This window comes from Anabrus simplex, chromosome 1 (assembly GCF_040414725.1).
Source record: "Anabrus simplex isolate iqAnaSimp1 chromosome 1, ASM4041472v1, whole genome shotgun sequence".
NCBI classification, from domain to species: domain Eukaryota; kingdom Metazoa; phylum Arthropoda; class Insecta; order Orthoptera; family Tettigoniidae; genus Anabrus; species Anabrus simplex.
The window spans coordinates 126,841,224-126,858,543 of NC_090265.1; the positions used below are offsets into that span (position 1 = coordinate 126,841,224).

A 17,320-nucleotide genomic window follows, 5' to 3' on the forward strand; every position below is an offset into this window, starting at 1 on the left:
TTGAGAGGAAGTTGGATGAAAACCAGTGTGGTTTCAGACCACAGAGAGGCTGTCAGGATCACATTTTCAGTATGCGCCAGGTAATTGAAAAATGCTACGAGAGGAATAGGCAGTTGTGTTTATGTTTCGTAGATCTAGAGAAAGCCTATGACAGGGTACCGAGGGAAAAGATGTTCGCTATACTGGGGGACTATGGAATTAAAGGTAGATTATTAAAATCAATCAAAGGCATTTATGTTGACAATTGGGCTTCAGTGAGAATTGATGGTAGAATGAGTTCTTGGTTCAGGGTACTTACAGGAGTTAGACAAGGCTGTAATCTTTCACCTTTGCTGTTTGTAGTTTACATGGATCATATGCTGAAAGGTATAAAATAGCAGGGAGGGATTCAGTTAGGTGGAAATGTAGTAAGCAGCCTGGCCTATGCTGACGACTTGGTCTTAATGGCAGACTGTGCCGAAAGCCTGCAGTCTAACATCTTGGAACTTGAAAATAGGTGCAATGAGTATGGTATGAAAATTAGCCTCTCGAAGACTAAATTGATGTCAGTAGGTAAGAAATCCAACAGAATTGAATGCCAGATTGGTGATACAAAGCTAGAACAGGTCGATAATTTCAAGTATTTAGGTTGTGTGTTTTCCCAGGATGGTAATATAGTAAGTGAGATTGAATCAAGGTGTAGTAAAGCTAATGCAGTGAGCTCGCAGTTGCGATCAGCAGTATTCTGTAAGAAGGAAGTCAGCTCCCAGACGAAACTATCTTTACATCGGTCTGTTTTCAGACCAACTTTGCTTTATGGGAGCGAAAGCTGGGTGGACTCAGGATATCTTATTCATAAGTTAGAAGTAACAGACATGAAAGTAGCAAGAATGATTGCTGGTACAAACAGGCGGGAACAATGGCAGGAGGGAACTCGGAATGAGGAGATAAAGGCTAATTTAGGAATGAACTCGATGTATGAAGCTGTACGCATAAACCGGCTTCGGTGGTGGGGTCATGTGAGGCGAATGGAGGAGGATAGGTTACCTAGGAGAATAATGGACTCTGTTATGGAGGGTAAGGGAAGTAGAGGGAGGCCAAGACGACGATGGTTAGACTCGGTTTCTAACGATTTAAAGATAAGAGGTATAGAACTAAATGAGGCCACAACACTAGTTGCAAATCGAGGAATGTGGCGACGTTTAGTAAATTCTCAGAGGCTTGCAGACTGAACGCTGAAAGGCATAACAGTCTATAATGATAATGTATGTATGTATGTATGTATGTAATATTAAAAACATAGGACATGTTCTGTTCATATTTTTAACATCTTCAGCTATAAATATTCTTACAAGGTTAAATGATAACATTGTTTTACAACTTACACTTATGGTTTGCCATTGACAAACTTATCCATAATAAGCTTTGAAAAACCTCTTAAATATTAAAATATTTGTATATTACGTCGTCTTATTGAAAATAATAGTTAAGTTTCAACGTTTAAAACCTTATTCTAATATTTAAAACACAATGTCAATACATTTACAATCTGTTGAATTGCTTAATATTTTCAAATTATTCGTTGTTTACACATTCAAACATTTTGTTACTACTGGTGTTACTTTTCACATATACTGTATGGAATTGGAATCTTAACACAACTATTTTGTTCTCTCCCATTTACTTTCAATTACCCATGTTTTGCTCATCTCTGATCAAATGTAAAAAATATTGAAGTTTTTAAATTATGCTCTATGAATTTGCAACAATTTTTAAAATAAATCTATGGTTATAACAAAAGAGATAAAAGGTGCGGCAACTCTACTGGAATTAGCTTACATTAATAAATGTTAGTATCTTCTTCTTCTTTTCCTACCACGTTCCCCACACCTGTGAGGTCACAGGTGCGAACTGTGTCGCACATGTGGATTTGACCCTGTTTTACGGCCGGATGCCCTTCCTGACGCCAACCCTATATGGAGGGATGTAATCACTATTGCGTGTTTCTGCGGTGGTTGGTAGTGTGGTATGTTGTCTGAATATGAACAGGAGAGTGTTGGGACGGACACACACACCCAGTCCCTGAGCCAGGAGAATTAATCAGAAGCGATTAAAATCCCCGACCCGCCCAGGAATCGAACCCGGGACCCTCTGAACCGAAGGCCAGGACGCTGACCATTCAGCCAACGAGTTGGACTAATAAATGTTAGTATATTTCATTTCAATCTTACCCAAGCACTAGGGCACATCTTGTTTTAGAAAAAATAATGCCAGAAGTAGTTTACAAATTTGGGAGTACAATATCTCTTTCGGAATGTGGTATATAAACTGCATTAGTATGGTCAGGTTTTTTGCACTATGGTAATGGACTAGACCAGCGACTGCCAGCGACTCAACATCGAGTGTTGGGTGGCGGTATATTATCTGCTCCTAAGGAAGCCAATGACTTCGGATGGGTGAGCCCCTTTATATGGGGATGAATGGAGGAAATGACACTGGAAGCCATCCAGATTTTTTGACCCAACAGCAAAATGGACAGAGGATGAATGATCATTATTCAGTTACCCACAGTCAGGGAGGTGGAGGAGGTCATGCCAGACATACTGACTGTGAAGTTGAAACTCAACTACAATTGATCCCAGTTTTAACATGCCTGCTTTTAAGGATTTCCCACTTTTAACAAAGATTTTCACGAGTCCTGCCAAATCATCATAAGCACAATGTTATTTAAACCCCCTTCTACCAAACCAAGATGTAAGGAAAAGCCTGGTTCTAAGGAATGTATTTCACATTAAAAAATGTATTATAAGATACTTTTTCTCAATTTGTTTTGGCATGTGGTTTTCTCACAATCTCAGTTCAAAGTCTGTGCGCTAAAAGAAAGCACTCCTTTAGCACTATGGTAAAATTACACAACTTCTGGAAATCACTGTTAATGGCAAGCAACACACTTGCTCCATTCTGCAGCGAAAGCTGCTGCCATAGCCTAATACGCAGCGTTGTTACACCAGCTAAGTGTTTCATCTCATGGCTCCTATTGCTGCTTAGGAGAGGGTGCAAACTTAAGGATATCTCCAGCCTCATTCAATGTTTGTTTCTGTGTTACAAGTTGTGCTGCGAGTTACATTTATGTCCATGTTAGTTGTGCTGCCAGTTACGGTGGACTACTTTCCTTAACGGCTGCTAAACATAAGAAGATGACCTCAATAAAAGTTCAACATCATTAGTGATGTTAAAAAGAACAATTAAGTTTCTTTGTCAGCAAATAACAAAAAATTATGACTTGGCACCCACGCTCATTGATATCATGAAACAGGACAATTCTCACCATGATACTGGAGAGTGGTTCTGATGAAAAAAAAAAAAAAAAAAAAAAAAGAATATTTGTTCTTCGCTGTATGAGGAACTCTAAAACATTTAATGAAATGGTTCATTGGAGGATGGAGTAATTGACGGGAACATACCAGAAATCGCATAGCTGGGTTTGGTCAATCTCCATGCTTGTAATAGTTGCTTAGATTGTTTTAAAAATATCTTTCGTACCAAAACATGTGCAGCAAGAGTGCAGAAGTTCATAAGGATACAGTTGTGTGCTGAAAGAACAACATATTGCTTAGTCTTGAAAGATATAATGCTACGGATATTTTTAATGCCAATGAAATGGGAATGCGTTACAATTTGCTCCAGTCTATGACATGCTGTTCGCGGATGAAATTGCCACGTAGGCAAAAAACTTAAAAACTGTAAGCAATTATTACATGTTAAGGCGGCACTCCGAAGATAAAAATATATTTTTACCTAATGCATGGATTTTCATGAAACTTTGTGGGAATGTCATCTACATATAAGTAGAGATATGACAAAAATTTCATTCATATACAATTAATAAATTTTCCAAAAAAAAGTTATGATTTTTTTGAAATTTTAAATTCCATTTCTTCATGAAATTTAATTAGCATATTAATGTAAATTTAATTAACATATTAATGTAAATTTGTAATTAGGTAGATAATACTTTTTAAAAGCACTACATATCAATTTTTCTGTACATAATTTATATAAGGAGATATACTAAAGTTTGTGTCATTTTTACGTTCTAAAATTCTGGACTTAAAAATCCCTACTACTAAAAAAAATTCTGCAATCAGAAATTCCATGTGCAGGTTTCTTAACATCGCATGATACATACACTACACAAATTTTGTTACAATTGGCTGAATATTATGAGAGAAAAATTGGGATTTAAGTGTAAAAATCACAATTGGTAGGAAAATTAAAGCAAAGTTGAAGAGACTTTTTCTTCATGATTCATTACCTACAAGTTACCAGAACCGAATGTTTTTCCTTCCCTTCCTTTCTTAACAGCTTCTGTACGAATACTGGTAACTATGGAAGATTGTTTCTTCTTCTTCTTCTTCTTCTTCTTCTTCTTCTTCTTCTTCTTCTTCTTCTTCTTCTTCACAAAATCAAACAGGGGAAATGCAGGAGTTGGTTTCATAATGAATAAGAAAATAGGGCAGCGGGTAAGCTACTATGACCAGCATAGTGAAAGAATTATTGTCGTCAAGATAGACACCAAACCAATGCCCACCACAATAGTGCACGTCTATATGCCTACTAGTTCAGCGGATGATGAAGAAATCGAAAGAATATACGAGGAGATAGGAGATTTAATACAATATGTAAAAGGTGACGAGAATCTAATTGTGATGGGAGACTGAAATGCAGTGGTAGGCCAAGGAAGAGAAGGTAGTACAGTAGGAGAATTTGGATTGGGACAAAGGAACGAAAGAGGAAGTCGGCTGGTTGAATTCTGCACTGATCATAATTTAGTCCTTGCCAATACTTGGTTCAAACACCACAAACGACGACTGTATACGTGGACGAGACCTGGAGACACTGGAAGGTATCAAATACACTTCATTATGATTAGGCAGAGATTCAGAAACCAGGTGTTGGATTGCAAAACTTTCCCAGGAGCAGACGTGGACTGACCACAACTTGTTGGTCATGAAATGCCATCTGAAGTTGAAGAAATTGAAGAAAGGAAAGAATGCAAAAAGATGGGATCTAGACAAGTTGAAAGAAAATAGTGTGAGGGATTGTTTCAAGGAACATGTTGCACAAGGACTAAATGAAAAGGCTGAAGGAAACACTATATAGGAAGAGTGGAGAGTCATGAAAAATGAAGTCAGTAGGGCTGCTGAAGAAATGTTAGGAAGGAAGAAAAGATCAACTAAGAATCAGTGGATAACTCAGGAGACACGAGACCTAATTGATGAACGACGAAAATACAAGAATGCTAGAAATGAAGAGGGCAGAAAAGAATACAGGCGATTAAAGAATGAAGTGGATAGGAAGTGCAAGGTAGCTAAGGAAGAATGGCTGAAGGAGAAGTGCAAGGATGTCGAAGGCTGTATGGTCCTGGGAAAGGTAGATGCTGCATACAGGAAAATCAAGGAAACCTTTGGAGAGAGGAAATCTAGGTGTATGAATATTAAGACCTCAGATGGAAAGCCACTTCTAGGGAAAGAAGACAAAGCAGAAAGATGGCAGGAGCATATCCAACAGTTGTATCAAGGTAAAGATGTAGATAATTTGGTTCTGGAACATGAAGAGGCTGTTGATGCTGATGAAATGGGAGACCCAATTTTAAGGTCAGAGTTTGACAGAGCTGTGAGTGACTTAAATAGGAACAAGGCACCTGGAATTGATGACATTCCCTCTGAATTACTGACTGCCTTAGGAGAAACCAGCATGGCAAGGTTATTTCATTTAGTGTGCAAGATGTATGAGACAGGAGAAGTCGCATCCAATTTTCGGAAGAATGTTGTTATACCTATTCCCAAAAAAGCCGGTGCTGACAGGTGTGAAAACTACCACACCATTAGTTTAGTATCTCATGCCTGCAAAATTTTAACACGTATTTTTTACAGAAGAATGGAAAAACAAGTTGAAACTGAGTTGGGAGAAGATCAATTTGGCTTCAGAAGAAATGTAGGAACACGTGAAGCAATCCTGACTTTACGTCTGATCTTAGAGGATCGAATCAAGAAGGACAAGCCCACATACATGGCATTCGTAGATCTAGAAAAGGCATTCGATAATGTTTATTGGACCAAGCTATTTATGATTCTGAAGATGATAGGGATCAGATACCGAGAACGAAGAATTATCTACAATCTGTATAAATATCAATCTGCAGCGATAAGAATCGAGGGCTTTGAAAAAGAAGCAGCAATTCAGAAAGGAGTGAGGCAAGGCTGCAGTTTGTCCCCTCTCCTTTACAATGTCTACATAGAACAGGCAGTAAAGGAAATCAAAGAGAAATTTGGAAAGGGAATCACAGTCCAAGGAGAGGAAATCAAAACCTTGAGATTTGCTGATGATATTGTTATTTTGTCTGAGACTGCAGAAGATCTTGAGAAGTTGCTGAATGGTATGGATGAAGTCTTGGGTAAGGAGTACAAGATGAAAATAAATAAGTCCAAAACAAAAGTAATGGAGTGCAGTCGAACGAAGGCAGGTGATGTAGGAAATATTAGATTAGGAAATGAAGTCTTAAAGGAAGTAGATGAATATTGTTACTTGGGTAGTAAAATAACTAACGATGGCAGAAGTAATGAGCACATAAAATGCAGACTGCGAGCTTTCTTAAGAAAAGAAATTTGCTCACTTTAAACATTGATTTCGGAATTAGAAAGATGTTTTTGAAGACTTTCGTGTGGAGCGTGGCATTGTATGGAAGTGAAACATGGACGATAACTAGCTCAGATAGAAAGAGAATAGAAGCTTTTGAAATGTGGTGTTACAGAAGAATGCTGAAGGTGAGATGGATAGATCGAATTATGAGTGAAGAGATACTGAATCGAATTGGTGAGAGGAGATCGATTTGGCTAAATTTGACGAGAAGAAGAGATAGAATGATAGGACAAATCTTAAGAAGAAATAATAATAATAATAATAATAATAATAATAATAATAATAATAATAATAATGTTATTTGTTTTACGTCCCGCTAACTACTCTTTTACGATTTTTCGGAGACGCCAAGGTGCTGGAATTTAGTCTCGCAGAAGTTCTTTTACATGCCAGTAAATCTACTGACACGGGGCTGTCGTATTTGAGCACCTTCAAATACCACCGGACTGAGCCAGGATCGAACCTGCCAAGTTGGGGTTAGAAGGCCAGCGCCTTAACCATCTGAGCCACTCAGCCCGGCACACACACATCTCAAGACACCCAGGACTTGTTCAGTTGGTTTTTGAAGGAAGTGTAGGTGGTAAGAACGGTAGGGGTAGACCAAGGTATGAATATGACAAGCAGATTAGAGCAGATGTAGGATGCAATAGTTACGTAGAAATGAAAAGGTTAGCACAGGATAGAGTGGCATGGAGAGCTGCATCAAACCAGTCTATGGACTGATGACTCAAACAACAACAAGCCAAGCTCAACTGTAAAATGTTAGTTTCTGTATGTGCATTATCTTTTCAATCAGTAACATGTTAAGGATTATTTTTCATTTTATATTGGTGTTACGGACGAACTCTCATTTAACCAACATGTGCTCTGGGTGTGGTAAGTGCTGCCATCTGCAATGTCCGCTGTAAATGCAATTCTCACGGTACATAGCAGGCAGTATATAGAGATTGAGACGGCGGTGCTGTGAACCAAGGAGGTGATTCATGTATATTAATGTATTGGAGCAACACGAGGGGCAAGAACAACCTACGTAAACAAATATTGGAAGCTGGGAGGACTCAAGATGTCAGTCTGAAGAGGAAGTGTTTGTGTAAGTTAGGGATGACCTTGGCAAATAAGGGGCATCCAAGTGTAAGGAAGGTCGTCGCACCAGTCCTTACTAAATAAAGTGGAATTCTAGTAGCATCAGGCAGTGCTTGATGGACTATTACCTTGAGCTACAGTATGTAATAAATATATCAGAACTGATTGTGGTTTTTCTTTTTTGCTATTTTTTTTTACGTCGCACGAACACAGATACGTCTTATGGCGACGGTAGGATAGGAAAGAGCTAGTAGTGAGAAGGAAGCGGCCGTGGCCTTAATTATGGTACAGCTCCGGCATTTGCCTGGTGTGAAAATGGGAAACCACGGATGTGGTTAAATTGTGGGCATATTGCACATCTGTGGTTTGTCAATTCTGGAGACAATTTATCAGTTTAACCCTTTGTTTATCGATGGGATTTTGAAGTCCCACCTTTCAAAAATCACTGCAGGAACTGTAGTTACTTGGAAACCTGATGGGACTTTTCAGTCGTTTTTAGAAATACTGTAGTTCTGGAATGTAATAAGAGATGGCAGCATCAATCACACACAATTTACAACAGTTACCTGGCTGAAATGTGTGGCACTACGTAGTAGTGGTAAAGCAATTTTGGAGAATGCTGGAGTGCAAAGAACATTTGATTTTTAATAGCACTTCTATTACTCAAATGGTTAGCTAACATTATGTCCCCACTAAATGAATACCTAAAATTACAAATTCTTCTCTATGAACTTATTCTTTGCGTGGCATTTTGCAATTCTGATGTTATAAAATACTGGGGCCCAGTTTCATTAACACATCTTAAATATCTACTAACAAGTAGTTAGTTAATACTGAGTTAAAAATTTAACATCTTGTTAGGTTTCTTGCGTTTCATAATTTTCCTGTGAAATGCTAACTAATCAACTAACATTGCAAACTGGTGCGAATCAAGGAGGCAGTGGTATGAACATGCTGTTTGACAGCGCGCTCCAATGCACTTTTGTTTGAGTACAGCTGTTAAATATGGAGCGTGAAGTGAAACGGAGTCGTAGTCCTAATTTTTCCTCCTTCGAAAAGGAGTTGTTAATTGAATTAGTTAGTAAATACAGAGAAGTTATTGAGTGCAAGCACACAGATGGCCTGACGACAGAAGAGAAGGATGAGGCGTAGGAGAAAGTCCGCAAGGGTTTCAATAGGGTTAACAGATACTTTCTTAGCGGGTATCCACTTTCACCTAACAAAATCCCTTTGTTAATTGTCCCCACTTCAAACTGTGGTCTGATATGGGAGTTATTAAATACTGTACTGTCGTGTACATAACCAAGCCACCTAGCAACTATATCCCTGATATGGAGGTTAGGATCACTGATCACCTGAACATTAACATCAACAGAGAAATATCCCTTCCGATTACGATATATTTCGGCCCTATTGCCTCCAGGTGATTTGATTCTTACATGTGTGCAATCTATGGCAACTAGTACACCAGGTAAATGGCTTACTTCATATAAGTCGCGGATAATTTGCTGACCTTCTACTGAAGGGAATGTTACATGCCTCCTTCTCATGGATGCTATTGCTGCAGACACTCGACAAACAACTCTACTAACAGTGGCTTCAGAAATTCCAGCTTTGTCTCCAACCATTATGTGAAAAGAGCCAGTAGCAAAAAATCGTAATGTTATCGGTACCTGCAACATTGGAGAAAGAGGTAAGTTTCTCTTCGTAGGATATTCCAACCTCACTCGAATTTCGTCAACAACCTTAGCAACGACTATTTTCAATAATCTGTAGGTATCTATGAAGAAATTCTGCATCCGTCAAATTTTCAAAGTCATTACGCCGCTGAACTCTTCCTCAAACAGAATTATTGTGTGAAAGATCTAAATAGAGCAATTCCGCATCTAAAAGGAGATTCACAGCAGCCATTTTGGAACAGGTTGCTAAATGCTAATGTTAGCCATTTAACATGGGAAATGGCTGATGTTAACTTTAATACACAGTTTAACATATGTTAACGTTAACAGTTGTTGATGAAACGCAAATTTTGTTAAATTGTATGTTAAAATGATTTAACACCTTGTTAAGTACTAACATGTGTTGATGAAACCGGGCCTGGGGATTTCAAACTTCCATTAGGTCCCAAAGTCAACAAATAGTGGTTGGGGTTATGTTTGGAAGTTTCTAAATACATTAGTATCTATGGGTTATTGGACAGCCAATACATGGTAAATGGCATCAGTGCCAATGGCAAATTATTTTCAAGCTTTATTTCTCCAGTTGAGAGTGTATATTACCACTAATGAAGTCTGTAGTAAAAATCCTTTCTTACTTTTCAGCTCTCTGCAGAAAATGCCTCAAAGTAACCAATATAGCATATAGGCAGAAAATATACGTAAGGACATAGGTACTCCCAATGAATTTAGTAATTACACAAGAAAGCATTTTTACTGCAGACCCCATAAAAATGAAATCTATACCTATTCACTCAGCTGCTGGAATAAGGCTAAATAATTACTACTACATTTACTAGTACTGTAATTTCTACGTTTACCATTGCTGTTACTACTATAGTATGATGATGATAGTAATAATAATAATAATAATAATAATAATAATAATAATAATAATAATAATGGCGCATGGCCTCAGAGGAGCCTGATGCAAGTCTGTCAAGATGACGCTCTATAAGCGAACTGTGTGTCCGCGAGGATGGGCCCTATCCAGGATGAATTCTAACGATGAAGGCTCCACAAACAGCCAGCCCCCAAGCCAGAGGAAGTAGAAGTTAAAACACTGACCTGGCCAGGAAATGAACGTGGAACCCCTTGAACTAACTGCTAGCATGCTAATAATTTAGCCATGGAGCTTGACACCATGGTCAGACAAAATTTACTCATTTTCAGGCTTATAATTCCTTTTTGGCTACTATCAAATGGAAATAGTTTGTGATTCATAAGAAGGGGTACCCAAAAATAACCAGAATAACATTGCCATGGGCGAAGATTGTGCAGTACGCATTTCTATCGCTTGGCGTGTATAGCACAACTCATTGCCAGTTCAGTGCCACCTGTGTGGTCGAACTAGCTTGTTCTGTTCATCTGCAGTGATTGATTTTGCTAGCACTGTTTTGTTCTTGTTTTGTCTTTTATGATGGCAATTTTAAGTGAACAATGTGCAGCTGTGAATTTCTTTTTTCTACTCGGTAAAGTGCTGCTGAAACTGTTTTAATGTAGGAAACAGCTTACAAAGATGACGCTATGGGAAAATCTCAAGTGTGTGAGTGGTCTGCTCGGTTTAAAAATGGTGACATGTCGAATGATGACAAACCTTGGTCTGGACGTCCATCAACTGCCTGAATTGACGAAAATGTTGAAAAAATTCGAGAGCTTGTGCTCACAGACCATCGACAGACAATTGACCAATTGTGAGAAATTAGTGGGCTATCTTGGAGCTCGGTTCAGCGAATTTTAATGGAAGGTTGCTGCCAAGTTTGTTCCTTGGGTACTGACTGACAATCAAAAAGAACGTTGAATTGAAATATGTCAGATTTCCTGTCAAAGGTCATTACTGGCGATGAGTCATGGTGCTATGGTTACGAGTCAGAAACAAAGCAACAATCAAGCCAATGGAGGACGTCATTGTCACCCCGTCCAAACAAATGTCGTCAAGCCAAAATCAAGCATCAAAACAATGCTAATTTGCTTTCTTGATGCCAAGGGCATAGTTCATTCAGAGTTTGTTCCCCCAAGTCACACCATTTGTTTGGAAGTTTTAAGAAGACTGCACAAGAGTGTAAATAAAAAAAACACCTGATTTGTGACAGATAGGAGACTGATTCTTCCATCAAGACAACGTACCTGCACACACAGCCAACTCTGTTAGACAGTTTTGGGCTAAATGGCATGGTTCCGCTGCCCCATGCACCTTACTCGCCTGACCTGGCTCTGTTAGAATATTTCTTATTTCCACGCATGAAAAGGGGCATGAAAGGACCGATTTGACAACATTGAAGATGCCAAGGAAAAAACGAGGGAGGAGCTGTCAACTATTTCTAAAGATAACTACAAAAAATGTTTCAATCAGTGGAAGCACCGGTGGGACAAATGTATTAGTTGTAATGGAGAGTATTCTGAAGGGAATAAGGTTGTTTTGTAAAAAAGAAATTCAAAATATATAGCTTTTAAAAAAATAATTCAGGTTTTTTGGCTATCCCCTCGTATGCACCTTGAAAATATTCCCGTCAATTCTGCTGGGACTTTCAAGTCCCAAGATAGATTTTGGCTCAAATTACCAATATTTTGCATATTTATGGTTTCATACATGTTTGTATATCTAAACCTACGTATCAGTAAAACATATTAAAATTTTTGTCCAAAAAAAATTTTAATTAATAATTCAGTAAACAAAGAGTTAAGTGGCAAGATGAGCTGCTATAGTCTGATGATGATTGTGGTTTTGTTTCAGGAGTAAATTCACATGGTTAAACTTATGGCAAATCATCTTATTGCTGGTGTGAAAACCTGGCATGCTACCCAGATTCACTTTCAGGGGTTATATAAAAGCAGGTAAGGTAAAGAAGCAAATATGGAGCCTTGTCAGCCTATAATCATCGCCTTTGGAGAAGACTTCTTTCATGTTCAACCGAGTTATTTTACTTCTGTAAGTATTTTGCAGATGGCACACAATATAATCTACTTTTGTTATTCATTTATTGTTTTTGTTTTTTAAAATACAGTTATACAGTGGTTCGATCTGTATCTCAGAAATATGTATCAGAATAATTCTGGGGACTAGTTTTTCTTCCTGGGGTAAAGTCCCTATAAAATTTGGATTGTTCCAATGATACTACAGATACAAAAGTTACTGTGAGCAAAACAGTAAAAAAATCTTGCAGTTATGTTTAATGAACCTCACCTATGGGGAGAATATGTAAAATATATCTATGCCAGAGTGCATCGATCCCTCCATCCATTGCAAGAGCCAGGAAATTCTTACAACTAGATATAAAAATTAACATCATAAATATGCTAAGAATTACTGTGACTATTGTCAAGTGTATAGCAAACTAAGTCACAGGTACCTAGTATGCTACAAAGAGCTCATCACTTCTGCATTTGTATAATTTTCAGTGTGAACCCACGTCGACATCTCTCTGCATATCTTAGCAGAGGTGCCAGAAATGGCTTTTCCGTAATTCCCCTCCCCTACCCTCTGAAATATTTTGGAGCCAAATCCAAAGCACACTCATCCCTTCTGGATAATTACACCCTCTTTGCCCTTCCCACTAACAACTACGGTATTCTAAGATATATCCTATTACACCAAATTTGCACATTACCAGTTCTGTCATAAAACATTCTTTGTAACTTGTTTCCCCACGCAGCAGGTGCTTTTGTGTGGGATTTTTCTAGTAGCATTCTTCCCCCTGTGAGGACATTTTCACCTTAAGAACAATAAGCGATTCCAGTGTAGATGTGATTATTGTAGACCTGAATTTATTCTGTTTTTTCCTATTAACACTCACAACTCTCTCTGTGGGAGACTTAATACTGCAATAACACAAGATTACGTATTTTAGTGAATAGGAGAGTAGAGTTACTTCATTCACAATGAATTTCACGACGCTCACTGGTAGCAAAAGGAAGTGACGACCGAATAAGTATCGTTGCCAACTCACAAAATTTGAAACGAAGAGAGTGGAGTACCAATGCTCGAAACGATTTAGTTCTCCTCGTTTCCTTATTTTTTCCGTAGAAATTATATTTTCCTTATAATGTCGCTTTTCCATAACAATTTACCCTTGGAGCATAATGCCGTAATCATCAGAGGAAATCCGTAATAATTACGGATAATCCGTAACAGTTGGCACCTCTGTCTTAGCCATCTGTCAATGCTGAACAGTGAAATGAGAAGTACCTAGTGTTTAGGTTTATAAAACTATCCGAGACTCATCAACTAAACACCCACTCTCAGAACATGAACATCCTGTCCGTCCTTTCACACCACGTGCAGCGAGTCTGGAATTCCACATCTGACAGGTTATGGAGCCTGATGTCAGGTTCATCATTCAAAAACCATCCATATTTACTTCATTATAGACTGTTATGCCCTTCAGTGTTCAGTATGCAAGCTACTATGAATTTACCAAACTGACATAATACGCTACCTCTGTGACCTTGTTTAGTTCTATACCTCTAAAATCATCTGAAACAGGATCTAAACATCATTGTCTTGGTCTCCCTCTAGTTATCTTACCATGACAGAGACCATTATTCTTCTAGGTTACCTATCCTCCTCCATTCAACTCACATGACACCATCACAGAAGCCAGTTTATGCGTACAGCCTTGATCTCCACATTTCAAATGCCCTCCTGCCATTGTTCCTATGTGTTTGTACAAGCAATTATTCTTGCTACTTTCATGTCTAAGGGGAAGTCTAAGTTCCTGACGAGAGATTTGGATCCATTTCCACCAATAGAGCATTTCAAACATTAAATGTACGGCTTTTCAGGCATTTGCTCTATAAACCAGCATTTCGTCTTAGGTCTGATACTAGACTCATCAAGAGTGGGATGTGTCAGGCCAACCCACTGATGCTGGAGTGTATGCAGGTGAATTTATCAGAAGACCATTATCAAAGATACAATCTGATAACTGCATACAGGAGGAATCTCCAATGGAGAAGGACTTGATTGATTCTACAATCAATTCTCACTGCAGCCCAACTGTCAACATAAATGCTTTTAATAATATACTCTTAATCCCATAATCACTCAGTACAGCTTACAACCTTTCCCTCAGTAAAATGACATATGCCTCTTCTTTAGATCTACAAACATAAAAACTGTCTAGTCCTCTCGTAGCACTTTCCAATTACCTGGCACGTACTGAAAATCTGATCCTGACAGCCCCTCTATGGTCTGAAACTATACTGGTTTTCATCCAACTTACTCTCCACCACTGATCGCACCCTCTCTTCCAAAATGCCAGTGGATACCTTGCCTGGTATACTGACCAATCAAATACCTCAATGGTTGTTGCAATCTTCCCCATCTCCTTACTTAAAAATAGGTGCAATTACTGCTTTAATCCAATCAGAAGATAACTTACTAACATTCCATGCTAATCTTACTTCTCTCTGAAACCATTTCATTCCTGCCTTCCTCTATATTTCACCATTTCAATAAACAACTGATAGGAAACCTGCCACCTGGGTAATAGCCCTACATGCAGATCAGTGGTGATTGTTGTTGTTGTTGCACTGCTTGCAGATCCCTTATTAATGAATAAATGTCCCATGATAAAGAAACTACTGGGAAACTATACAGCATACTTTTCATTTAACTGAACTAGTACTGTAGGCATAACATTTCTTACTACGTGAATTTCTGAGATGTGATCAATGTAACAGCTAATGTGGCACATAAAAGAGGCAAAAGTTACACAATGTACAACTCAGATCCTATTCATCATCATCATCATCATCATCATCATCATCATCATCATCATCCGTAATCATCATTGTTGCCCTTGCCCAATTTGATCTTGGGTTGGGTTATGGACTATTGATCATCTGTGTCTGTCTTTCCACCATTCTTCATCAAAGATGAAAGTTTGCCACTTTCTTCTTTAGGTCTTGTTCAATTCGTTCTTTCCATCGTTTCCTGGGTCTACCTGAAGATCTTTTACCTCCAACCTCCAGTTGAAGCATACACTCTTATTCTATGAAACTGTGAGACATGCCTACAAGTTTCATACTAAGTACAAAAGACAGATTCCACAGTGTTTATAAAAATAAACCTTTCATTTCCACAGTTAACAGCAACATTCCCACTACTCAGCTCTTATTTATTTTATGAAAATGTAGCCAAGTCCTCTTGGGGCTCTCTCTTGCACAGTACTGATGAATCACTCGAGTTGCTTTATTATCACAAACAAAATGAACTATTAACCTCAAATCCAAAGTAGTTAGGACTTAGAGACAGAAATGACTTTGCATTGTTAGAATATCACCACATTAAACATATGAACCAGAAATCAGCTGGCTTCGTTAGAATGTTATCACTGTAAAAAAAAAAAACACGTATACATACCTGTTCCTGTTTGAGCAATACCAATAAGGTCTTTGCCTTTCAGAAGAATAGGCCATGCCTGAGCTTGTATAGGGGATGGCTTTTCAAAATTCTGCTTGTAAATTTCATCTAAAATTTCTGGATATGTTGAGAAGCACTGCTCGAAGGTTCTAATTGGATTTGGTATAGGTTCAGTCCCTTCACCAAAGGTATGAGAGACAACAATATTGTTGTTTGCTTTCCTATAACAGAATTAACCAATTACAATATACAAAATAAATGATGAGGATCATAGAATTTAAATTTGCTACTAACTACACAATATGAATGAGAATATCTACACAAAGTAATTCCAGCAACAAGTGCAGAAACTTTTAAAATATACAATCCTAAGATTATTCTTCTACTGTATTCTACTACAGCAACATGGCTTAAATCCAAAAGTATATTATGTAATATTCATGCCAACAAAATTCTGCAACAAAAATTTTAAAACAAACAAGAACTTTGCAGATTTGTTTATTTAGTTATTATGCTTTTGTAGGTGGTGAATTTAGGGATCTTGGCCCTCTCTTACACTTAACCACCATAGTGATACATCATTAGGAGCAGAGCTTAACACACTGGTGATGGGCCCTGAGAATTTCCATAGTTTCTCGGCCAACCGTACGTGATGGGGTATGAGAATTCGTGTTTATGCATATCGTTTTTCCTTGATCGCTGCTACAATCTTGTGGCGAGATTTTTAATTTCAAATAGTGGTCATGGAATAAATAGTATAAGGCAGCTATTATGGGATTTTCTTCTTTTCTTTAAACCTTCATCTACTTAATAATAATAACAATAATAATAACAACAATAATAATAATAATAATAATAATAATAATAATAATAATAATAATAATAATAATAATTGAAATGTCGAGCTATTCCTTGGATCTTCAGTGCAACTGTCAACATGGTGCAGCGCGTGCAGTTGCAAACAGATAGGGATATTATTTTGTGATGAATTATGTGCAGACCGGTTATCAGATGTATCTAGCGACAGTAAATTAGATATTTCTAATTATGAGAGTGATTTTGGCCCTTCTACGTTAAATTGTGGGCAACAATCTTGTGTGTTAGAATACAGCAGTGACTCAGATACTGCTGATGTAGAAATAAACATAGGTTAGTGGACATAGATACAAACGACAGCTTCTCAAAAGATAATCTAGTTCGTAATTTGAAGCCATTTAACAGTTTAGCAGGTCCGACATCCAGTGCACAACATGCTGCCAGTGTTATGAAGTTACTGATCGCGTATTTGGAGAGGACTTTTTACCCTACTTGTAGATCAGTCAAACATTTACCATAGACAGACTTCCGACTTCTTCAAATTATTCCCTAAATTGCTAAAATGGGTTGATATAACTATTGAAGATATGAAGAAATTCCTTGGTGTTATTATTCTAATGGGGCAAGTTAAGAAAGACAGATACAGGGATTACTGGAGTAC

At 37.9% G+C, this 17,320-nt stretch overlaps 1 protein-coding gene across 5 annotated transcripts in view; it reads right to left on the reverse strand.

Annotated features, from left to right (window-relative positions):
- LOC136862759 (probable ATP-dependent RNA helicase DDX43) overlaps positions 1–17,320 on the reverse strand; it is a 272,457-nt gene that overhangs the window by 137,752 nt on the left and 117,385 nt on the right. For all 5 annotated transcript variants that reach the window (XM_067139022.2, XM_067139003.2, XM_067138995.2 and 2 more), the window contains exon 5: positions 15,844–16,064. In XM_067139022.2, the coding sequence (XP_066995123.1) occupies positions 15,844–16,064 (221 nt within the window). The remainder of the gene's footprint in view (positions 1–15,843; positions 16,065–17,320) is intronic.